The sequence below is a fragment of the Mustela lutreola genome, chromosome 16, assembly GCF_030435805.1.
Source record: "Mustela lutreola isolate mMusLut2 chromosome 16, mMusLut2.pri, whole genome shotgun sequence".
Classification (NCBI taxonomy): Eukaryota; Metazoa; Chordata; class Mammalia; order Carnivora; family Mustelidae; genus Mustela; species Mustela lutreola.
Window position 1 is genome coordinate 56740878 of NC_081305.1, and position 18820 is coordinate 56759697.

General features: G+C 56.2%; 1 protein-coding gene across 4 annotated transcripts in view; it reads right to left on the bottom strand.

Moving 5' to 3' along the window:
• Nucleotides 1–1991: 1991 nt before the first annotated feature.
• BICRA (BRD4 interacting chromatin remodeling complex associated protein) overlaps nt 1992–18820 on the bottom strand; it is a 76128-nt gene continuing 59299 nt past the window's right edge. For 3 of the 4 annotated variants that reach the window (XM_059153708.1, XM_059153709.1, XM_059153707.1), the window contains 9 exons: nt 18524–18700; nt 8331–8963; nt 7970–8150; nt 7549–7658; nt 6620–6681; nt 5210–5358; nt 4940–5034; nt 4597–4699; nt 1992–4041 (listed from right to left, as the gene is read on the bottom strand). In XM_059153708.1, coding sequence (XP_059009691.1) covers nt 2975–4041; nt 4597–4699; nt 4940–5034; nt 5210–5358; nt 6620–6681; nt 7549–7658; nt 7970–8150; nt 8331–8963; nt 18524–18700 — 2577 coding nt within the window. In that variant the 3' untranslated portion in view covers nt 1992–2974. The remainder of the gene's footprint in view (nt 4042–4596; nt 4700–4939; nt 5035–5209; nt 5359–6619; nt 6682–7548; nt 7659–7969; nt 8151–8330; nt 8964–18523; nt 18701–18820) is intronic. The other variant, XM_059153710.1, reaches the window with a different exon arrangement.

Consider the following 18820-nt stretch of genomic DNA (forward strand, 5'->3'; position numbering starts at 1 on the left):
TAGTTCGCACAAAGGCGTTCTGGTTTGGGACTAGCCTCATCCATTCTTCTACCCCTTGTTATGAATTGTGTCCTCCCCCTCCCCCAAGGGGATGTGCTGATGTCCTAAACTCCTGTGCCTGTGAAGGAGATCTTATTTGGAAACAGGATCTCGGCAGATGTAAGCAAGTGAAGAGGAGAGTATATTGGAGTCGGGTAGGCTATTGTTCCACATGGTCTCTCTCTCTCTCTCTCTTTTTTTTTTTAAGATTTTATTTATTTATTTGACAGAGAGAGATCACAGTAGGAGAGAGGAAGGGAAGAGATCACAGAGAGAGGAAGGGAAGCAGGCCCCCTGCTGAGCAGAGAGCCCGATGTGGGACTCGATCCCAGGACCCTGAGATCATGACCTGAGCCGAAGGCAGCGGCTTAACCACCTGAGCCACCCAGGCGCCCCCCACATGGTCTCTTTTTAAGAAGAGACACCAGCGCCAACAAAGGATGTAGCCACAGACTAGGAACACCTGGAAAGTGGAAAGTCAAGGAAGGATCCCCCTGCAGCGTTTCTAGAGGGAACATGGTGCTCGTGGTGCCTCGATGTGGGATGTCCAGTCTCCAGAAGGGGGAAGAATAAATCTCTGTTCTTCTTCTTCTGCTTCTTCTTTTTTTTAAAGGTGTATTTATTTATTTAGAGAAGAGAGCAGGCACATGAAAAGGAGGGGTAGAAGGAGAGAGAATCTGAAGCAGATTCCCTCCTGTACGGAGTCCAAGGTGGGGCTTGATCTCATCACTCCACAAGCTGAAACCAAGAGTCGGCGGCTTAACCAATTGCGCCATCCAGGCACCCCAAATCTGTCCTTGGAGGCCACCCATTTCCAAGGGCAGCCACAGGAAACAGCCTGCTTTTCCTCCCTCCATCCCACGCTGTTCACACTCATAGGTGATCCTCATTCTTTGTGGATGCCCTATCTGTGAACTCATCTGCTTGTTAAAATTTATTTGTAACCCTCCCCAAACTCAAAGCACCTTCATAGACGTGTGCAGAGAGGCAAAAAATCTGGGTCACCCAACATGTGTGTTTCCAACTGAAGTTGAATAAAGCAACGCTCTACCTTCTGGTTTCTGCTCTCATGCCCAAGAAGCGTCCTTTTCAAGGCCTGTTTCGCACTGTGGTTTCACCTTTTTGTGCTTTTGTTGGTGACTTCACTGTTTAAAATGCCCTTGTACTGAAACATTGTCCTGCGTGCCGAAGGGGACAAAGCTGAGATGTGTCTTATATAGAACATAACTGTGCTGGGGGCACTTGGGTGGTTCGGTCTGTTAAGCCTTGGCCTTCGGCTCCAATCATGATCCAAGGTCCCAGGTTCCAGCCAAGAGTCAGGCTCCCTGCTCAGCGGGGAGTCTGCTTCTCCCTCTGCCTGCCTCTCCCCCTGCTTCTCTGACAAATTAATAAAATCTTAAAAAAAAAAAAAAAACACACACGTGTTAGATGAGCTTCGTTCAGGCATGAGTTATAGTCTGTTGGCCATGAGCCCAATGTGCACTAATCTAGAATATATTATTAAGGTGTCTTTACAGAAATACACACAACACAAGGTTATGTATGAAAACAACTTACAAAAATGTTGTGACTGGAGGTTTGTAGGAAGCTAGCCCTGTATTTCCTCCAGGAGCGGTATTTCAGTATTCTCCAATTCCAAGTTCACAGAGACCACAGAACCTTATAGGGGAATGCTGAGAACTCCCCATTTGGTCTCGATGTTTTCCATCTGGTTTCTCCACTAAGAAGTCAGCTCCCCTCGGGTAGGGACTTCCATCTGCCGTGTTCAGTGGCACCCATGAGCCCAGACCAGGGCCCAGCACCCCGAATATGTGTTTAACAAATAAGATGTGCAATGAACCCTCACAACCTCCGCCCCGCCCCCGCCCCTGCAGGTAGGGACCCAACCCCCAGACTTCAAACAACTCCCACCCCCTAAAGACCCAAAAGTAACTGGGCTGAGATGGAGTCAGTACAGTTTTAAAAAAAGGATCAGTTTTTAATTTACAAGAGTTCTAAATGTACAGAATTCTCCTTTAAAAAAATTGTTATACACAATAAATACAGTACAAAAAAATTTATCTTACAGTACTAGTTTTGTCTCCGAGATTTCAAAATCTGGCGCGGGTGGCTGGCGACAGGAAGAACAGAGGGAAGACTGGCTGGGGAGGAATGGCGGGGTGGGGAGGAAGACCCCGGTTTCCTGTTTTGGAGGTGCTCGGATTTCAGTCGAGGGGCCGGGAGGGTTCGAAATCTCACTCTCTCTCTCGCTCACTCGAGCACACACACAGGGACACGGGACACGGAACTGGACGCACACATGCGGATGGGACACAGGTGCCCGCGGGCACAGCCCTCCGAGGAGGGGGTCTGGGACGCTGGCTGACGCCCGCCCTTCCCTGCATTTCCTTTTACAGCCTCTGGGGGGCGGTAGGGAGAGGCTGAGCGAGGCTCACAAAGGACCCTCCAGGCTTTGAGCACCTTCGACGCCTCGATCTGTGCGGCCACACGGACAAGCCCAGTACCGGGACACGCGGGAGCAGTGGGAACGACCAGGTTACCCCCTTCCCTGGCAAACACACGTGTGTCCCCCCCCACCCCACCTTCCCCACGGAGGGGCGGAGTGTGGCAGGAAGCGGGAAGAAATAGGAAATGACACACCGGGATTACCCCCACCTTTGGCAGGGGCACATTTTACATTACAGCCTCCTCCCCTCAATCCACGACCCCCACCCAACAACCCGGCTGACGCAGGAAGTGGGGGAGGAGGCCTTTGTGACTCAAATAACTTAGGCAAGAAAAACTGTCAGGGGATCCCCGGCTCGCGTCCCCCACGAGGCTGAGGTCAGGCGCCCAGAGGCCTCCCTGCCCCCCGATGTCCGCGCGCAAACACACGCGCACAACTTGGGAGGTGTGTGTGTCGGGGGGAGACAAGGAAGCGAAGACCAGCCCGGTGTTATCTGTTCAACGTCCTGGCGCCGAGGCCACCGTTGTGACTGGAGGGCGGGTAGGCCTCTGGCCTGTGCAGGGGCGCCGGGGAGGCAGGCGAGACGGCTGTCGGGGCGGCGTGGGGATATGGGGGTGCAGGTGTCCGCCCCGGGGCCTGCTGGAGGTTCAGGATGCTGTCGATAGCGCTCTGGAGGTGTTCCGTGAGCGTGTCGTCCTGCGGGCTGTCGCTGGAGAAGCTGGCCTGGTCCACGTCGGGCGACTCGGACTTGCGCCGCTTGGCTGGGGGCGCCTCCCAGCCGGGGTCCCGGCTGCCGCTGCCCTGCCCGGCGCTGGCCGCGGGCTCCGGGGGCGCCCCCTTCAGCATGCGCTGGTACAGCTCGTCCTCCACCGCGGCCAGCTCGCGGATGAGCCCGCTGGTGGCCTCGTCCACTTTGGTGGGCAGCTGCGCGGGGCTGCTGCCCCGGGCCCTGACGCTCCCGGCCCCCTCCCCGGCCCCGCCACCCAGGGCCTCCACGTTCTCGCGGTACGTCTTCCGGAGGGGCAGCCGGGGACAGTGGGGGGCCTGGGCCGCGGTGGGCTTGCGGTCAGTGGTGGCAGGCGGCGGGTGGTCCATTGTGCCGTTCATCTGGCCCGTGGCAGGGGGTGGCGCGGGGGGCCGGGGTGGGGGCTCCGCTGCCTTGAGGGCAGCAGGGGGCGGGGGCTGGTGCACGGGGTCCAGCGCGGTGTTGTGGACGACCTTGCTGAGCCCGGCTTCCTGCTTGATCTTGAGCTTGAGGCCGATGCGGCTGCGGGCCTCATAGGTCTTGATAGGAGGCCGGTTGCGGGAGGGCATGGGACCGTCCTCATCAGCATCCAAGGAGGAGGCAGCGGAGGAGGATGCCCGAGCCCAGGTCACCGAAGGGGAGCCACCCGCCCCACCGTGCCGAATCACCAGCTTGGTTGGCAGGTGCAGAGGCGGCTGGGTGGGGACCCCGGACACTGAGGATGGTGCTGGGCCGTGGCCAGGGAGCCGGTGTCCCTCGGAAGAGGCAGCGATGGGGAGGCCAAGAGAGCGCGAGGAAGACACATACTCGTCTGCAAAATGGAGGAGGGGGGCCGGGCAAAGAACAGCCACGGGGGCAGGGAAAGCATGAGACGCCTGGGGGAGCACAGCTAAGAGGAGCCCCCGCGTGATGGGCATCGACCATCTGCCAGGCCTGGGGCCAAGCCCTTGGCTCATCAGACTCTCAGGACGCTTTGCTGGGTACTGCTCTACTCAGCAATTCCCAAACCCCCGAACCTGCAAGCAGGAGCTCACGCCTCAGAAGGGCCCTTAAAACCTGCAAGCACCTCAGTCCTGACTCTAGTCCCCCGCTTTTCTGTCCCCCTGGGGGTGGTGGAATGTCCCAGCCAGGAGACAGCGGAATGGACACACAGGGATGGAGGAGAACCAACTCAGCTCTCTCCAGTCCCAGAGCCCAGAGGTCAGAGTAGACCTCTGCCACGGCAGGAAGGTGGGGGCACGGGTGTCGCCCGGTGGTGGAGAAAGGTCGGGCTCAGGTACCTGTCCTCCTGCACCCAGATCGAATTCCTCAGTGAGGCAGGAGCTGGGGACCCCTCTCCCACCCCTCCTTTCCCCTCTCCTCTCACCGGGCTTCTCCTTGGCCAGCTGTTTGTCCAAGGCAAGGGTGGTCTTCTCCTCCTGAATGAACATTCGGTCGATCATCACCATCTCCGCGGAGGGGCTCACCCTCTGAGGGGAAAGAGGGGCAGATCGGCGGGGGGAAGGAGGAAGGCGGGGAGGGCACATGGGCAACCCAGAAAGATGGGAGCGGATTCCGAGCTGTCCCTCTTGGGATCAGACTTGCACCAGCCTCCTTCCCTTCCTCCCGGAGCTTCGAGGAGCAGCCCCCGCAACCCTACCCAAATGGGCCCTGCGCAGGGCGAGGGGCGAGGGCAGGGTCTCCCAGGGAAGAAGGGGCCAGCGCCCTACCCGGGACTCCTCCAGGAGCAGGAGGCGGTATTTATTGAGCATGGCCTGGGTGCGTTTCAGCAGCTGCGTGGACACGGTCTCAAACTCCTCATCCACTGCGGAAGAATAGGAAAGGTCCCGAGGCACAGACACTGGAAAGTGTGGCTTATCCGGAGCTGAGGTCTAGCAGACGCACTGGGGTGGTGCAGCTGCTCCCCCACCCCCACCCCACGCTAGGGACCAGGGAGGGAGAGTCCTGGGGGAGTGAGGTGGACAGGGTGGAGGGCTCACCTTTGTGGTAGTCGCTGGGGGAGGGGAGTGCACCCTGGTAGACATGGTAGGGAAGGAGGCGATGCAGGGCGTCCTCAAAGGAGGGGAAGGCTGTCTTGTAGTCAGGGTGCAGGACGGAGCCCTGATGTTTGTGCAAATGTTCCAGGAAACTGGGGGGCAGGGTGGGGAGAGGTCACACACACACAGCTGGTGGTAAGGCCAGGAGAAACCAGACCCTGACCCCGACCACCCCCCGGGGCCCCAACACAGACAGCAGGGAAACGCGCTAATGTGGGCAGGATGTGCTCATTCTCTTCCATGGCCTCTGGCGACAACCCAAGGGACCAGGTGCTATCATCATCCCCACTCTGCAGATGGGGAAACTGAGGCCAGGCAGAGTGATGTTTCTCCACCCAAAACACAGAGTGGGGAGGAGGCCGAGCTGGGAGCGGGCAGAGCCGGAGGCCAGGATTTGAAACTCATCCTCCTCATGCTATACCCTCTCCCGCCACCTGGGGTCAGCACGTCCTTATTCTGCCTCAAACGGGTCACCAACCCCAGGTAAGGTGGGAAGGACAAGGAACAGAGGGAGGAAAGAAGGGAGCTTGGTCCGCTGGGTGGTACAATCCAGTTCTCTCCCGGTCTGTTTTCTACCACATCGGGGGGCAGTGAGTTACGTCTCTTTATTGTGTGATTCTCTCTCTCTCCCCCCAAATATGCTCATTTCCACCCTGAGCTGAAGACTGACCCGCACCACACCACTGGGGCCGGAACCCTGCCTTGTTTCCAGAACCCAGCAGGGCGCTGAGCATTTGCTAAACACTTGATGTGGAAGGAAAGCAGGAGAGGGAGAATGCAGGCAAGCACCCAACATGTACCCACTGCCCTCCCAGACCCCATCCATCCAGACACCCCTCTCTCCACCCCGCACCCAGCCAGCCAGCCAGCCAAGCACCTACCCCAGACCCCATCCATCCAGCCTGCATCCATCCATCTAGCTAAACACCTGTCAATCCGTTTATCCAAATCTACCCATTCAACCGCCCAATCACCCATCTATCCAAACACCCATCCGTCCACCCAAACACCCTTCTATCCAGCCATGCGCCCTCCCCAGACCCCCTCCATCCATCTATCTAGCCAAACACCCCCCCGCCCCCCCTGGCGCCCACAGAGACCCACATTCGTCCATGCACCTTCCTGGACTCCCCTCCACATCCACTCCCCCAAACACCACCCATCTTACCACAGTCACAGGGGATCTGCACCTGTCACCCTATCGTCACTACTATCCTCACCTCACTCTCTAGAAGGGAAACTGGGGGTCTCTGAGGGAAATTATACTGCCCCAAAGCACACAGCTAACAAGAGGCGGCTCCCAGGCCTACCAGAAGGCGCAGTGGGGGGGGGGCGCACAGTGCTGCGACTCACCAGGCCTCTTTGCTAGGCTGCAGGGCCGGGGTTTTCTTCAGACTGCCCATCTTGCTCTCATACTGCGGGGCAGAGAGGTGAGTGAGAGGCAGAGCCGCAGAGAGGCCTTCCCTTGGCGCCCTGAGCCCCCTCCAACCCTGCCTGTGACCAACAGGAGAGCTGGCCCCCCTCTTCTATCCTGGGGTGGGGTCCTGGCCCCAGCTGCCGGAGGCACTGTCTGGCACACTTTGCCTGGCTCCATGGGGCTTGGCTTCCACCGGACTCTTGGTCTGGACACTGGGCAGGCTCCCTCCCTGCTCATCAGATCAAGGCCTTGGCTGATGGTCCAGCATCTGGCCCACCTGGCTGTCCAGGTTCCCTCTTTCTGCCTGACTCCACCTACCAGGCTGCTAGAGGGGATCTCACCCCGGAGGCTGCCGGCACTGGGTCCCTCTACCAGCTGTGTTCTTGTCTTTCTGCCTCCCCCTACCCATTTCCCTGCAGAAGGTCTCTGCCTCAGTTTCCCCCACACTGCTTTGTCCCCTCCATTCTGGGCCCCCCACCACGTGACTTCCCAGCCCTCCCCCCTCCCCCTGCACGGTCTAGGCTCTCACCACCTCCTTTCTCTTGCCTTTCTGGGCCAATGGTCTCCCCACGTCCCTCCTCCTCCAGCCTCAAGCTCTCCTTGCTCCTGCCCCCAGTGATGGCCTCAGGGACCCAGGCGAGCCATTGCTCCTCTCATCACCCTGTGTCTTGGTGTCTGTGGGTCTCCATCTGTCTCGCTCTCTGGTATGCGCCCACCTGGGCTGTCCTTGTGTTTGACCCACTGCCCAGTTTGCTTTCTGATAGCCTTTCGGTTGGCCTGCTCCGCCCCGCTTGGCACGTCCCCAGCTCCCCTGTGACAATGCTCTGACCCTAGATGCCCCACCCCCATGCTGGTGGCCTCTTACCTGCAGCCCGGAGGACTTCCCTGGCCCGGCGGCGGCGGCCTTGGCCACACTCAGGGTCGGGAGGCTGCTGGCAAAAGCTTTGCCCTCGGCAGGAAGCAGGGGAGGGAGGCCTGAGGGGTGGGGTTGGAGGCAGACAGGGCTCAGGGTCACTGGCACAAAGGCCCCTCCACAATGCGATCCCCAAGCCTACACCCCGCTCTCTTCTAGTCCTCTGGCCTCGGCAGTGCCGCTAGCCCTGAATTGAGTGCCCCCCTTGGATCTGAGGCGACAGCCCTTCCTCTTCCACCTTCCCTGTCCTGTGAGGTCTGGGGGAACCCCTCGGGCTCACACACCCACAGCTCTGCCCCAGCCCATCCCCCTCCCCCTGCCCGCCCATCTTCAGGCCCCCCCACTTCTCCTGCATGGGCTACCTCTCCCCTACCTGCAGTGGCCATGGGTGCCGGGGCAGGGGGATGGCTGGGGGCGGTGGGGGTCCCAGATGGGGCCTGCCCGCTGACCAGCACAGAGGCAGTGGGGCTGGCGAGGGGCCCCAGGTTGGCGGAGGTCTGCGGGGCGGCGGGGGCCCCCCCGGCCTTGTTCTGGAGAATGATTCCGGACGGCACCTGAGGAGGGGGACAGGTGGTTGAGGGGTAGGGGGCACACACTAGGAGGGGCGGCGGCCAGGCACCAGGGCTGGGGACACAGAGACAGCTGGACAGCTGGAACGTGGGAGGGCCTCCCCACGGGACCAGGAGGGCAGGGCTGGCGGGGTAGGAGGAGGGCTGGTCCCCGCCTCCGATTACCTGGTGAAACCTCTCCAGAAGAGCCTTCGGCTGGGGCAGCGCCGGGAAGGGGGCAGTCACCATCTGGAAGGTCCGAGGAGGCGGTGGGGGGGGCACGGCGGGCTCAGGGACCAGGTGGAGGGTCGGAGGGGGCGTGGGGGACTTGTGGGGCCCCTGGCTGGGCGGGAACTGGAGCTGGAAGTCAGGGGGCGTAGGGGCTGGCAGCCTGGTGGCCACATCCGTGGAGGCCGCGACAGAGGATGTGGAGGCGGGAGGGAGGTGGGGAGCTGGGGGCAGCGGCCCCTCAGGGGGTTGGGATGGGGGGCACAAGGGGGGCTGGGGTGGGCCCGGGGCAGCAGGGGCTGGGGTGCTGGCAGGTGGGGGGACTCCCAGCTGGTTCTGGATAACAAAGATGCCAGGCAGAGTGGGGGGTGCCTGGGGCGGGGGGCAAGGGTGCAGGGTGGGCTCTGAGGGTGGGCGGGACAAGCTCTGGGGCTGGGAGGGAGGGCGGGAGTGGGGTCGAGAGGGGGGTCGGGAGGGAGGCCTGGCAGGATGTGGGGAGGGCAGGTGGGGGCTGTCTCCCAGAGGGGCCTGGTGAGGTAGTGACGGGGACGAGGAGGGGCCTGGGCCCTTCAGCGGAGCCGCTGCCGGGATCTGGGCAGGGGAGGGAGGTAGAGGGGAGGGGGCGGGGGTCAGAACCAACCTTGGCTCCCATTGCCCCAAGACACTGGGGACCCCAGCCACGCCCACCAGAAACCCTCCTTCTTAGTCACCCCTGTCTTGAGAGAAAGGACCCCGCCGCCATGGCTCTCCTTCCCACCTCTCGTTTCTGAACTCCCCACTTCGCCTTTCTACCTCTGCCCCCCAACCCCACCCCAGCCCCCATCTCTGCCTCACCCCTCCACCTGCCCCCGCCTCATCTCCAGACCTTTCCCTCTGCTCTCGCCCCCCTCCCCACGTGCCCCCCTCCTCCCCCACCCCCCAGATGAAGGGGAGCTCTGCAGGATTTGGGGAAGCAGCAGAGGAAGCGGTGGCGGCGGCAGGGGGCACCACACCAGCTGCCCAGCGGGGAGGCAGAGGGCTGGGGAGCACGAGCACAGCAGCGGAGGGGAAGGTGGTGGCTGGAGCGGGGGTGGGGGGAGGTAGCATCCCGGCCACCATCCCCATGGCGCCTGACTGTCCAGGTCCCCCCACCTCCCCCCCAAGAATGGACACCAGCACAGATGGAGCGGCTACAGAAGGCACGGGGCAGGGGTGGGGCCAGGTCCCCCTAAGTGTCCGTGACCTCTGCCTCCCTTTGCCTATGTGGCTATGGCTGCGACTGCAGGCCTCCCGGGTCCCCTGTGAGCATGCAAGTATGGGTACGTGTGTTTGTGTGTGATCAGACTCGCACAAGACATCCGGGCACTAGCCTGTGATCCGTCCCCTGTGACCTTGCTGAAAACACACCCTAGACCTGGCACCTCCGCACTGCTCTCCCGCAGAGTCCCGACCTCAGCAGCCACAGTTGCCCCAACGACTACCAGCCAGCTGAGTCCCTGACACAGGGTGGGTTGGGTACCTTTTGATGGTCGCCAAATCCATACCCCGGGGACAGAGGAGAAACTGAGGCCAGGGAGCCAAAATGGCTGGTCCCAAGGCTCCCTGAGTCCCAAGTCTCCCTCTCGACCTCCAAATTGTCCAAGGATGACTCAGGCTCACAGGCCCAAGGCCACCAAAGCTGCCACACTCCAAAGCTGGGGCTCTTTACCGTGAGCTCACGATACCAAGGTTACGACTTGCCTGATGCTTCCAACACCCCGCCTGAGGCTGCCCTTGAATAACTCTGGCAATTCAGAACAAAAGCCCCCAAACCAATCCACCCACACGCATGCCCAAAGGCAGCCCCCTCTAAGATGAGATGGGAGGTGCCCTTGGCTCTCAGAAGGGCTGCGGAGGTTGTCGCTGGGACAGCACTCTGGTCTGCAAACCAAAAGGGTCGCACGCTGGTAGACCTGGTAACCCGCCTTCTAGGATCAGCAATGAGAAGCACCACGGGGCTCCTCCACTGTGGAAGCATTTACAGTCAAGAACGGAGGAAAACAACAGGTTTCAGTAAGGGGAAAGAAGACAGCTGGCCACATCATGAAGCCCTGGGCAGCATATGGTGTGGAGAAAGAAACACACCCGAAAGTTAAGAGCAATTGGGAGAGAAACACATGACAGGATCGCAGGACGACCGCTGACTTTAGGCTGTGCACAGTGGATAAGGGTATTGTCTCAGGACTGAATCGGCTGAACCTGATGATTGTGCCGTGGTCAACTAAGAGAATGTTCCTGTTTTCGAAGGTTGAGATGTTAAGGAGTAAAGGAGCAGAACGTCTGCAATTTATTCTCCAATGATTCTGAATAAAAATGTGTACGTATCGAGAGAACGGAAGAGAAAGTGAATTAGCCAGACACTGACGGTGGAAAAATCTGGGCAGCAGCCAGATTCCAAGGCAGGATCCCCACCTCCTCATTATTCGGTCTCCCCCGCACGGTCCCCAGGTTGATTCCTGGGACCAACCGATTTCATGAAAGTGATTTGATACTACTTCCAAGATTCAGTTATAAAAAAGGGTGGTAGATCATTTCCTTTGGGGAAACCGACTGTGGAGCATGTTACAAGCTGCCCTTTGGAGAAGCCGGCGGAGGGAAGAGCTGAGGCATGTTCTCCAGCCCAGTCGAGCCTTCTGATGACCGCAGCCCTGGTTGACTAGAACCTCACAAGGGATGACGAGGCAGCACCTGCCAGCTAAGCTGCTTCCAGACTCCTGATTCTTACAAGCTACAGAGAAGTTAATGTTTGCTGTTTAAGGCTGCTAAATTTGGGGGGAGGGTCATTTGTTACATGGCAACAGGTAACTAATATATGTGCGTAAAGAGTAAAGAACTCCTGTGAGTTCTCTGCACAGCGCTGCTGTTTGAAATTCTAAGTGTTTAAAAATAAAAACTGAAAAAAGTAAGCTCGCACTCATTAAAAGTATAGACTAATGCCCCTCTCCCCCAATCAGATCAAAATCCCAAATGATACACTGAGGGTAAACAGCTGCAATTCACAGCATACACAAAGCCCATTTTCATCATATATAAACAGTCTCCAGAAATCACTAAGAGTAACAACTGGTGAGAAAAAGTGGCCAAGGATATGATCAGACAGTGCAGTGAGAAGGAAACACAGAAGGCTTTGACAGTCCAAGAGACACTCCAGCCTCATTTGTAATATGAGTAATGCCCATTGAAAGCACCCTCTGGAACCTTCTTTACTCATTGCATTAGGAACAAACCAGGTCTCATAAAGACACCCTCTTCTACCGCCTCTGAGGGTTACTGGCACAATTTGCCACAACTCCAGGACAAGGCAATTCAGCAGCAGCTGCACAAATTACAAGAAAACATTTGCTTTGATCCAGCAAACCTGCTTCCAGGAAATGATGCAACAGAAGCACGTGCATATGTAGGAAATGACAGGTCAGCAAGTTGTTTACTACAGCTGTGTGGGGAGGGACGGAGCCCGGACTTGGCTGGTGTGCATCTAAATAGCATTTATGGGGGAGAGGAAGGACACCGCTCTAACAAGATCAAGGAAACTCTCCACATGCTGACAAAGCTCGCACGCAATGTGCTACCTTCTGGGCGGACAGAAATGGGAGAGAAAGGTAAACCCACTTTTACTCTAGGCTGTGCCTGCGCGAGGAACTGGAAAGATAGACGGCAGCTAAGTAACTTTTTCTGGAGGGGCAGGTGGGCTGGGAACATAGGCACAGCTTTGGGACACTTTCCCCTTTCTAAAAAAATTTTTAAAGAGAGAGTGTGAGAAAGAGCACAAGCAAGGGGAGAGGCAGGTAGAGGGAGAGGGAGTAGCAGGCTCCCTGCTGAGCAAAGAGCCCGATGTGGGACTCGATCCCAGGACCCGAGATCATGACCTGAGTCGAAGGCAGATGGCTTAACCAATCCCCTTACTTTAAAAAAATGCTTTTTGGAGCACCTGGGTGGCTAGTCCATGAAGTGTCCAACTCTTGATCTTGGCTCAGGTCATGATTTTAGGAGAGTCATGAGATCAAGTCCCATGTTGGGCTCCATGCTTAAGGTCCCCTCTCTCTTTCCCTCTGTCCCTCCTCCTGCTTGGGCTCTCTCTTTCTCTCTCAAAAAAACCCCAAAACTGCTTTTTGATGACTGAGTCATGTGAAGGTGATACCTAATTCTAAAAATTTTAAATGTTTTAAATGGCTGGGAAAAAAAAAAATTAGGCTAAAAGAAAACTTCAGGGGCACCTGGGTGGCTCAGTGGGTTAAGCCTCTGCTTTTGGCTCAAGTTATGATCTCAGGGTCCTAGGATCGAGCCCCACATTGGGCTCTCTGCTCAGCCGGGTGTTTGCTTCTCCCTCTTCCCCTCCCCCTGCTCATGTGCTCTCTCTCTCTGAAATAAAAATCTTTAAAAACAACAACAACAAAAAAAAAACTACCACACGAGGGAACTGTTCACCAGGAAATTCCAGCTGCCCAGCTAGAGCTGGCAAGATGTGTTCAGATTCATGCAGAATTCAACAGAAAGCGCAGAGGGGTGCTACCCAGCAGCCTGGCGGGGAGCAGAGTGCGTGCTGATCTGGGACTGATGAAGCTTCTGGAAGAAGCCTGCACAGGCATAAACCCCAAGGAGGCGTGACGGGGTTCGCACTTTCCACAGACTGTCCGGGAAGCACTTATACCCTCTGAACCAGCCGTTCTGTTTTTAGAAATTTACCCACATGTACATGCAAAAGCCCGGGCACCTGAAGAGTCAGAGGAGGGTTATTTGTTGACACACACAGGAAACCACCTGGAGTGCTCTCCCTCAAGCAGGGAACCAAGTCAGTCAGTCACGGTGGGTCCGTGTAACGACAGTAAGATGGCAGCAAACTTTCCAACTCAAGCCGGTCTGGCCTGCCTGGTCTGTCATTTTGCATGATCCACAGGCTGAAAGCGGGTTTTACATTTTTAAATGCTGGGAGAGAGGGGCATCTGGGTGGCTCCATCGGTTAAGCACCCGACTCTGGATTTCAGCTTGGGGCATGATCTCAGGGTCGTGAGATTGAGCCCCGGGTTGTGCTTTCCACTCAGCAGAAGTCTGCTTGAGTTTCTCTCTCTCCCTTTCCCTGGCTCTACCCCCATGTGCATTCGCTCTCCCTCTCTCTCTTTTAAATAAACAAATATATTTTTTTTAATGGTGGAAAAGAAATCAAAAGACTAGATTGTGATTGGTGACAACGATATGAAATTCAAATTTCAGTGTCCATAAATAAGGTTTTATTGGTACAGGTCTGTGCTCACTGATGTGTGGTCTGGGGTGGCTTGCGTGCAAAGCCTAAAATGTTTACCCATGGCCCTTTGTAGTGTTTCTCTGGCTTCCTTTGGTTTGAGGCACTTTCAATGTGCCTGACCCTGTTCAAGCACCTTAACCTGTATTAGCTTATTTATTCCTCATGACGACGCTATAACCTAGATGCTGTTTTCCTCATCCTCATTTTCAGGGAAGAAAACTGAGGCACACAGAGGCAGGGGACTTGGCTAAGGTCACTGAGCCTCTAAGTGGCAGAGTTGGGATTTTGGAGTCCCAGTGCCTAATGACTACCCCGGACGGTGGCTTTCAAATCACATCTAGTGTCTGTGAGTAATGGCTCCTGGCATTTTGGTGGGTCACGACCAGCATTTAAGAACAGAGGGGGGGGGCACCTGGGTGGCTCAGTGGGTTAAAGCCTCTGCCTTCGGCTCAGGTCATGGTCTCAGGGTTCTGGGATCGAGCCCTACATAGGGCTCTCGCAGAGAGCCTGCTTCTTCCCTTCTCTCTCTGCCTGCCTATCTGCCTACTTGTGATCTCTGTCTGTCAAATAGATAAATAAAATCTTTAAAAAAAAAAAAAAGAACAGAGGAGGGGTGCCTGGGTGGCTCAGTAGGCTAAACATCTGCCTTCAGCTCAGGTCAGGATCCTAGAGTCCCGAGATCAAGTCGTGCAATTGGGATCCCTGCTCAGCAGGAAGCCTGCTTCTCCCTCTGACCCTCCCCAGCTTGTTCTCTCTCTCTCTCATATAAATAAAATCTTTAAAAAATAATAAAAATAAGAACAGAGGAAACCAAATACAAAATATCAGCGTGCATTGCACACTGTATTATCCCGTGGGAGCTGTTTTGGTGATATGCACATGTACATACGCATGCGTGCATCCCATGGGGTGCTGTCGAGTGGGATTCTCATGCAAGTCGGTGGTCCAAGAGATCTGGCCAATCAAACAAAGCGCAGTTCAAAAGAACGGGACAGTGTGCTTCTGCGTGTAAGGAGGGAGCACGTGCACACGCAGGCTGTCACGTCTGGCTGGATCCGAGCTCAGACGAGGGAGGTCTGTCATGTGCACAGGATGGCGGTGCCCCACCCAGGTGACTCCGTCTCTCAGGGACACCTGGCAATCTCCAGCGATCACCACAGCTGTCCCACCTGCAGCAGGACCGCTGCCGGCAATAAACGGTTGGAGGCTGAGGGGTGCTACCATGCTCAGGACAGCCCCCTGACAACACAGAACAACCCGGCCCCAAGTGTCCCTAGTGCCTGTGTGATAAGGACACGGTGGGGCTCCACAGGGAAATCCAAGGGGGTGGGGGTCTACAAGGGGGTGGGGAGGACCAGAAATTCCATGAACAGAAGACTCACTTTCCCTGTGTGCCCTTTGTCTGTAAACTCAATTTTTAAAACCACGTCTGGGTAACACTCTTTGAATCACAACAACAAAGCATGTGTGTGTGTGTTTTAAGCCTACCGTAAGCCATACAAAGCAGGCCTTAAGCCTCCTGAGTAGGACGGTCAGTGTTGCCTCCCTGAAAAGTCAGTCGGGGGCCCCCATCGAGGGCCAATTTCAAGAGCTGGGGATTGACGACAAAACCCATCCCTGGAGTGTGAGCCCCAAGAGGGCAGGGCTGCCTCCCCTGTACCTCTCTGCAAAAGGCTGGGTACAAAGCACGCACCAGGAGAACGGGGGCTGCATGAAGGACCCACCTCCAGTCTGGGAGCAGCTCTAGTGCATGCGCACGCACACAAGTTTGTACGTCGTTGGTATTTATGTGCATCTGTATTCTTTGTTTAATCCACTCACTCATCTGTCCACCTGTCCGTCTGTCCATCCATCCATCCATCATTCATCCACCCTCCCCCACCCCCACCCCTCCATCCACTTGCTTCCCCAACACTCATCAAGAACTCCCCTCATGCAGTGCGGCATTGCAGGCGCGAAAGGGGCAGCAGGGTGACCACGTGTCTAGCCTGGCGCCGGCCCGCAAGGGGATGACCAGGATCAGCTCATGGGCACAGCTGACCTTTCCTCTTAAAGACCATCCACAGCTTCTTTACTACTCTTACTGCAAATGCCAGGGATCTCTGCTCATCGAAACGCTGAGGACTCTGTGTAGAGCTGCTGTGAGGTTGGTGGCTCTACTCCCACTTGGCGGACAGGTAGACCAGGTCCCGGGAGCGTTTCATGCTGAGCAGAGCTGGGATTCGTGCTCAGGTCTGGCTTTCTTGAGACCTCAGCTGTTCTGGCCACTAACCATTCAGGTTTAAATCCAGGCCCTACCAGTGGGGTAACCTTGGGCAAGCTACTTAATCTCTGTGCCTCAGTTTCCTCATCTGTAAATTAAGGAGAATATCTTCCACCTGCCTGATGGGAGCTTTCAATGAGACAATGCTTGGAAAGGGTTTTGAATAGCACTTAAAACAGAAATGTTACGATGCACTTTAGTTTTTACCATGATGCACTTAGTTTTTACTGTGATGCCCTCCTCTTCATGCCTCCAATCCCTAAAGTAAGCTCCAGATTATGGCCCGAATCCTCCAGCATCCCTCCATCATTGCCGGGACCACCCTGGTCTTTGAAGCCCTGTCATCTTGACCCACGAGGGTCTCTGGACTTTTTTTTGCCCACTAAACCATTTTCCAATGAAAGCCAGAGGGATCGCTGAAAATCGTTACCAGCCCATGCCATAGTCCAGTTGAAAGCCCTCCACTGGTTTGGCCACGAGGCACTGCCAACCTCTCTGATCTGGCCTCCCTCCACTCCCCTCCAGCCTACTTTCCATTCCTTGACAACCCAAGCTTGTCCTTGCCTCAGGGCCTTAACACATGCTATTGTCCCTCCCCACAATTTCTCTTCCTTGGAGCCTGGGCTTAAATACAACCCGCCCCCCCCCCCCCCCCGCAGTTCCTTCCCGTTTTCCCTAGAGTGGATTCCTCCCATGTCCCCCATGGGGACCCTGCTCCCTTCAATGCTTTCATCTCCTGGGCTCTTTCCCTACAGCTGACCCACATCTCCGAAAACACTCTCTCCCTTTGATTGCACTGCGGCATACTCAGCACGGAGCCTCACGTGTTGGGCGGACTCCTGTGAGTGTGCTTGATTTCATCAATAAATGATTTCCACCACTGATTTACCCAGTTCTACAACCCCCTGGTACAGCTGATTGTGGGAGGCTCAGGGAGGGGAAGCCGCTTGCCAGAGGGACCTCAGCCAGCACTGGACCCACTCTAGAGACGCTGCTTCCAACTTGAGTCACTCAAAGGCCAGGAGACTCCTGACCTCTTGTCCCTCCACTTCTGCTTCTTTCTCCTCCTGGAGGAGAGATGGTCTGAGGCCACCTTGGCCCCGTGTCCCTCTAGACTGTGTGAATCTGGACCAGATCCTGTTCTACCCCACAACAATAATAATGATAATAATAACAAGTATTTCTTGAGGCCTTACTCTGTGCTAGCATACGTTAACTCACTCACTCCTAATAGGCCTCTAAGAAAGTATTATTCCCATTTTCCAGATGAGGACGTCAAGGTCCAACAGTTATGGGGAATTGCTCCAGGTCAGCACAAGGCCAGACACATACTAAGTGCCCTCCTTCCCCAAAGAATCTGTTTAAGGAAACAAGAAACTGGTTGCTTAAGGTCACATGGCAAGCAACAGAACTGGACGGCGAAATCATGGCTGTTTAAAGCCAAAGCCCATGCTGCTTTCTGCCACCCTGACCTTGCTGAGGTCATTCCCTCTTCTTCCTTTTACCTACCTCCTCTACCTATCCTTTCTAAAAGAGTATAAAATCCACCCCTGCAGAATAAAAGGGGCTCTCTCTAAACTATCATGTGCTTATGACTCTTATGAGACAAAGGCAAATTTTCCTAATATGTAAAGAGTTTCTACAAATCAACAAGAATAGGACCACTCACACCAAGTTTAAATTTGGCAAGGGGTATGGGCTGATGATTCCAGAGAAAACATAAACAGCTCCACATCTAAGAAAACCTGCCCCACCTCATTCACAGTAAAAGAAATGCAAATTAAAACAAAACAAGGAGCAGCTTTTCACCTTACAAGACCCGCTAACTTCAATACACCACCGAGGTTATGGAAGAACCGGCACAGGCAACAGACTACTGATCAAGGACAAACCCAGTGGTAACTCCCCAGAGAGCAATCTGCAGAGAGCAATCAACACTGCATGTGCAAATGGCCTCCGATGGACCCAGCACTTTCCTTTTCAAAAACAGTGACATATGTACAGTTATCCTCTGCGGCTTCACTCATCACAGCTAAAGACTGGAAGGGACTTAACCACCTGACAGCGGGAGTACCGTGCGGTCACACGGAAGAAGAAAGAAGGAAGTACCGTCTCCAAGATGCATCTTTCAATGATCAAAAGCACAGAGCTGCCTAGTATGTTACCACATTTGTAACAATGGGAGGGAAAGAATCGGTGCCATTCACCTTGTCCATGTGTATGTGTATGCATGTGCCCATGTGCAAGAAACCGCCCTCGGGGAAGGCAAGCAGCTGTGGTTCAGGAGAACGGGCTTTTCAGCAAGACCTCTGGTAGCTTTGGAGATAAGAGCCCTCTGAATGTCCTGCTTACCTGATATGATACGAAAATGAGAATTCTAGCAAACACCTGCCTGCCGTGTGTCCCTCTGCCTAGAGTGTGGGCTCCCCCCAGTGTGGCCTGGGTTCTAGGAGTCCATCACTGTCAGAAGACTCTCGGGAACTATCCGGGGAGCAAAGGAGCACCCTTCCCAAGCCAGCAAGACAGAGAGGCAAGGCAGGGCAGCCAGAGCGGGGAGGAGTGAGCAGGAGAAGGAGTCGCAGGGGCAAGGCTCTGTCTGAGCTGGGACAGAGGCTGCTGGGATTTGTCTACCTGGGGGGCCGGCGCTGGGGAAGCCTGGCTGTCGGGGGCCTGAGGGCCGAGGCCAGCTCCTTTGGCGATGGGGGTGCTCGGGGCTGGGTCTTGGGCGGGAGGCGGGGCGCTGACTATGACCGAGGCGGGCACGGAGAGGTGGGGGCCGTCTGCGGAGAGGGGCTGCTGGCTCCTCTCCTGAAACGGGGAGCCCGCACAGGGTCAGAAGGCCATCCTGTGGACCCGCGGCCTCCCCAGGATCCCAGCCTCCCCAAGGCTCCAGAGAGCAGAGTGGTGGGAACTGGGCTGAGGGGCACC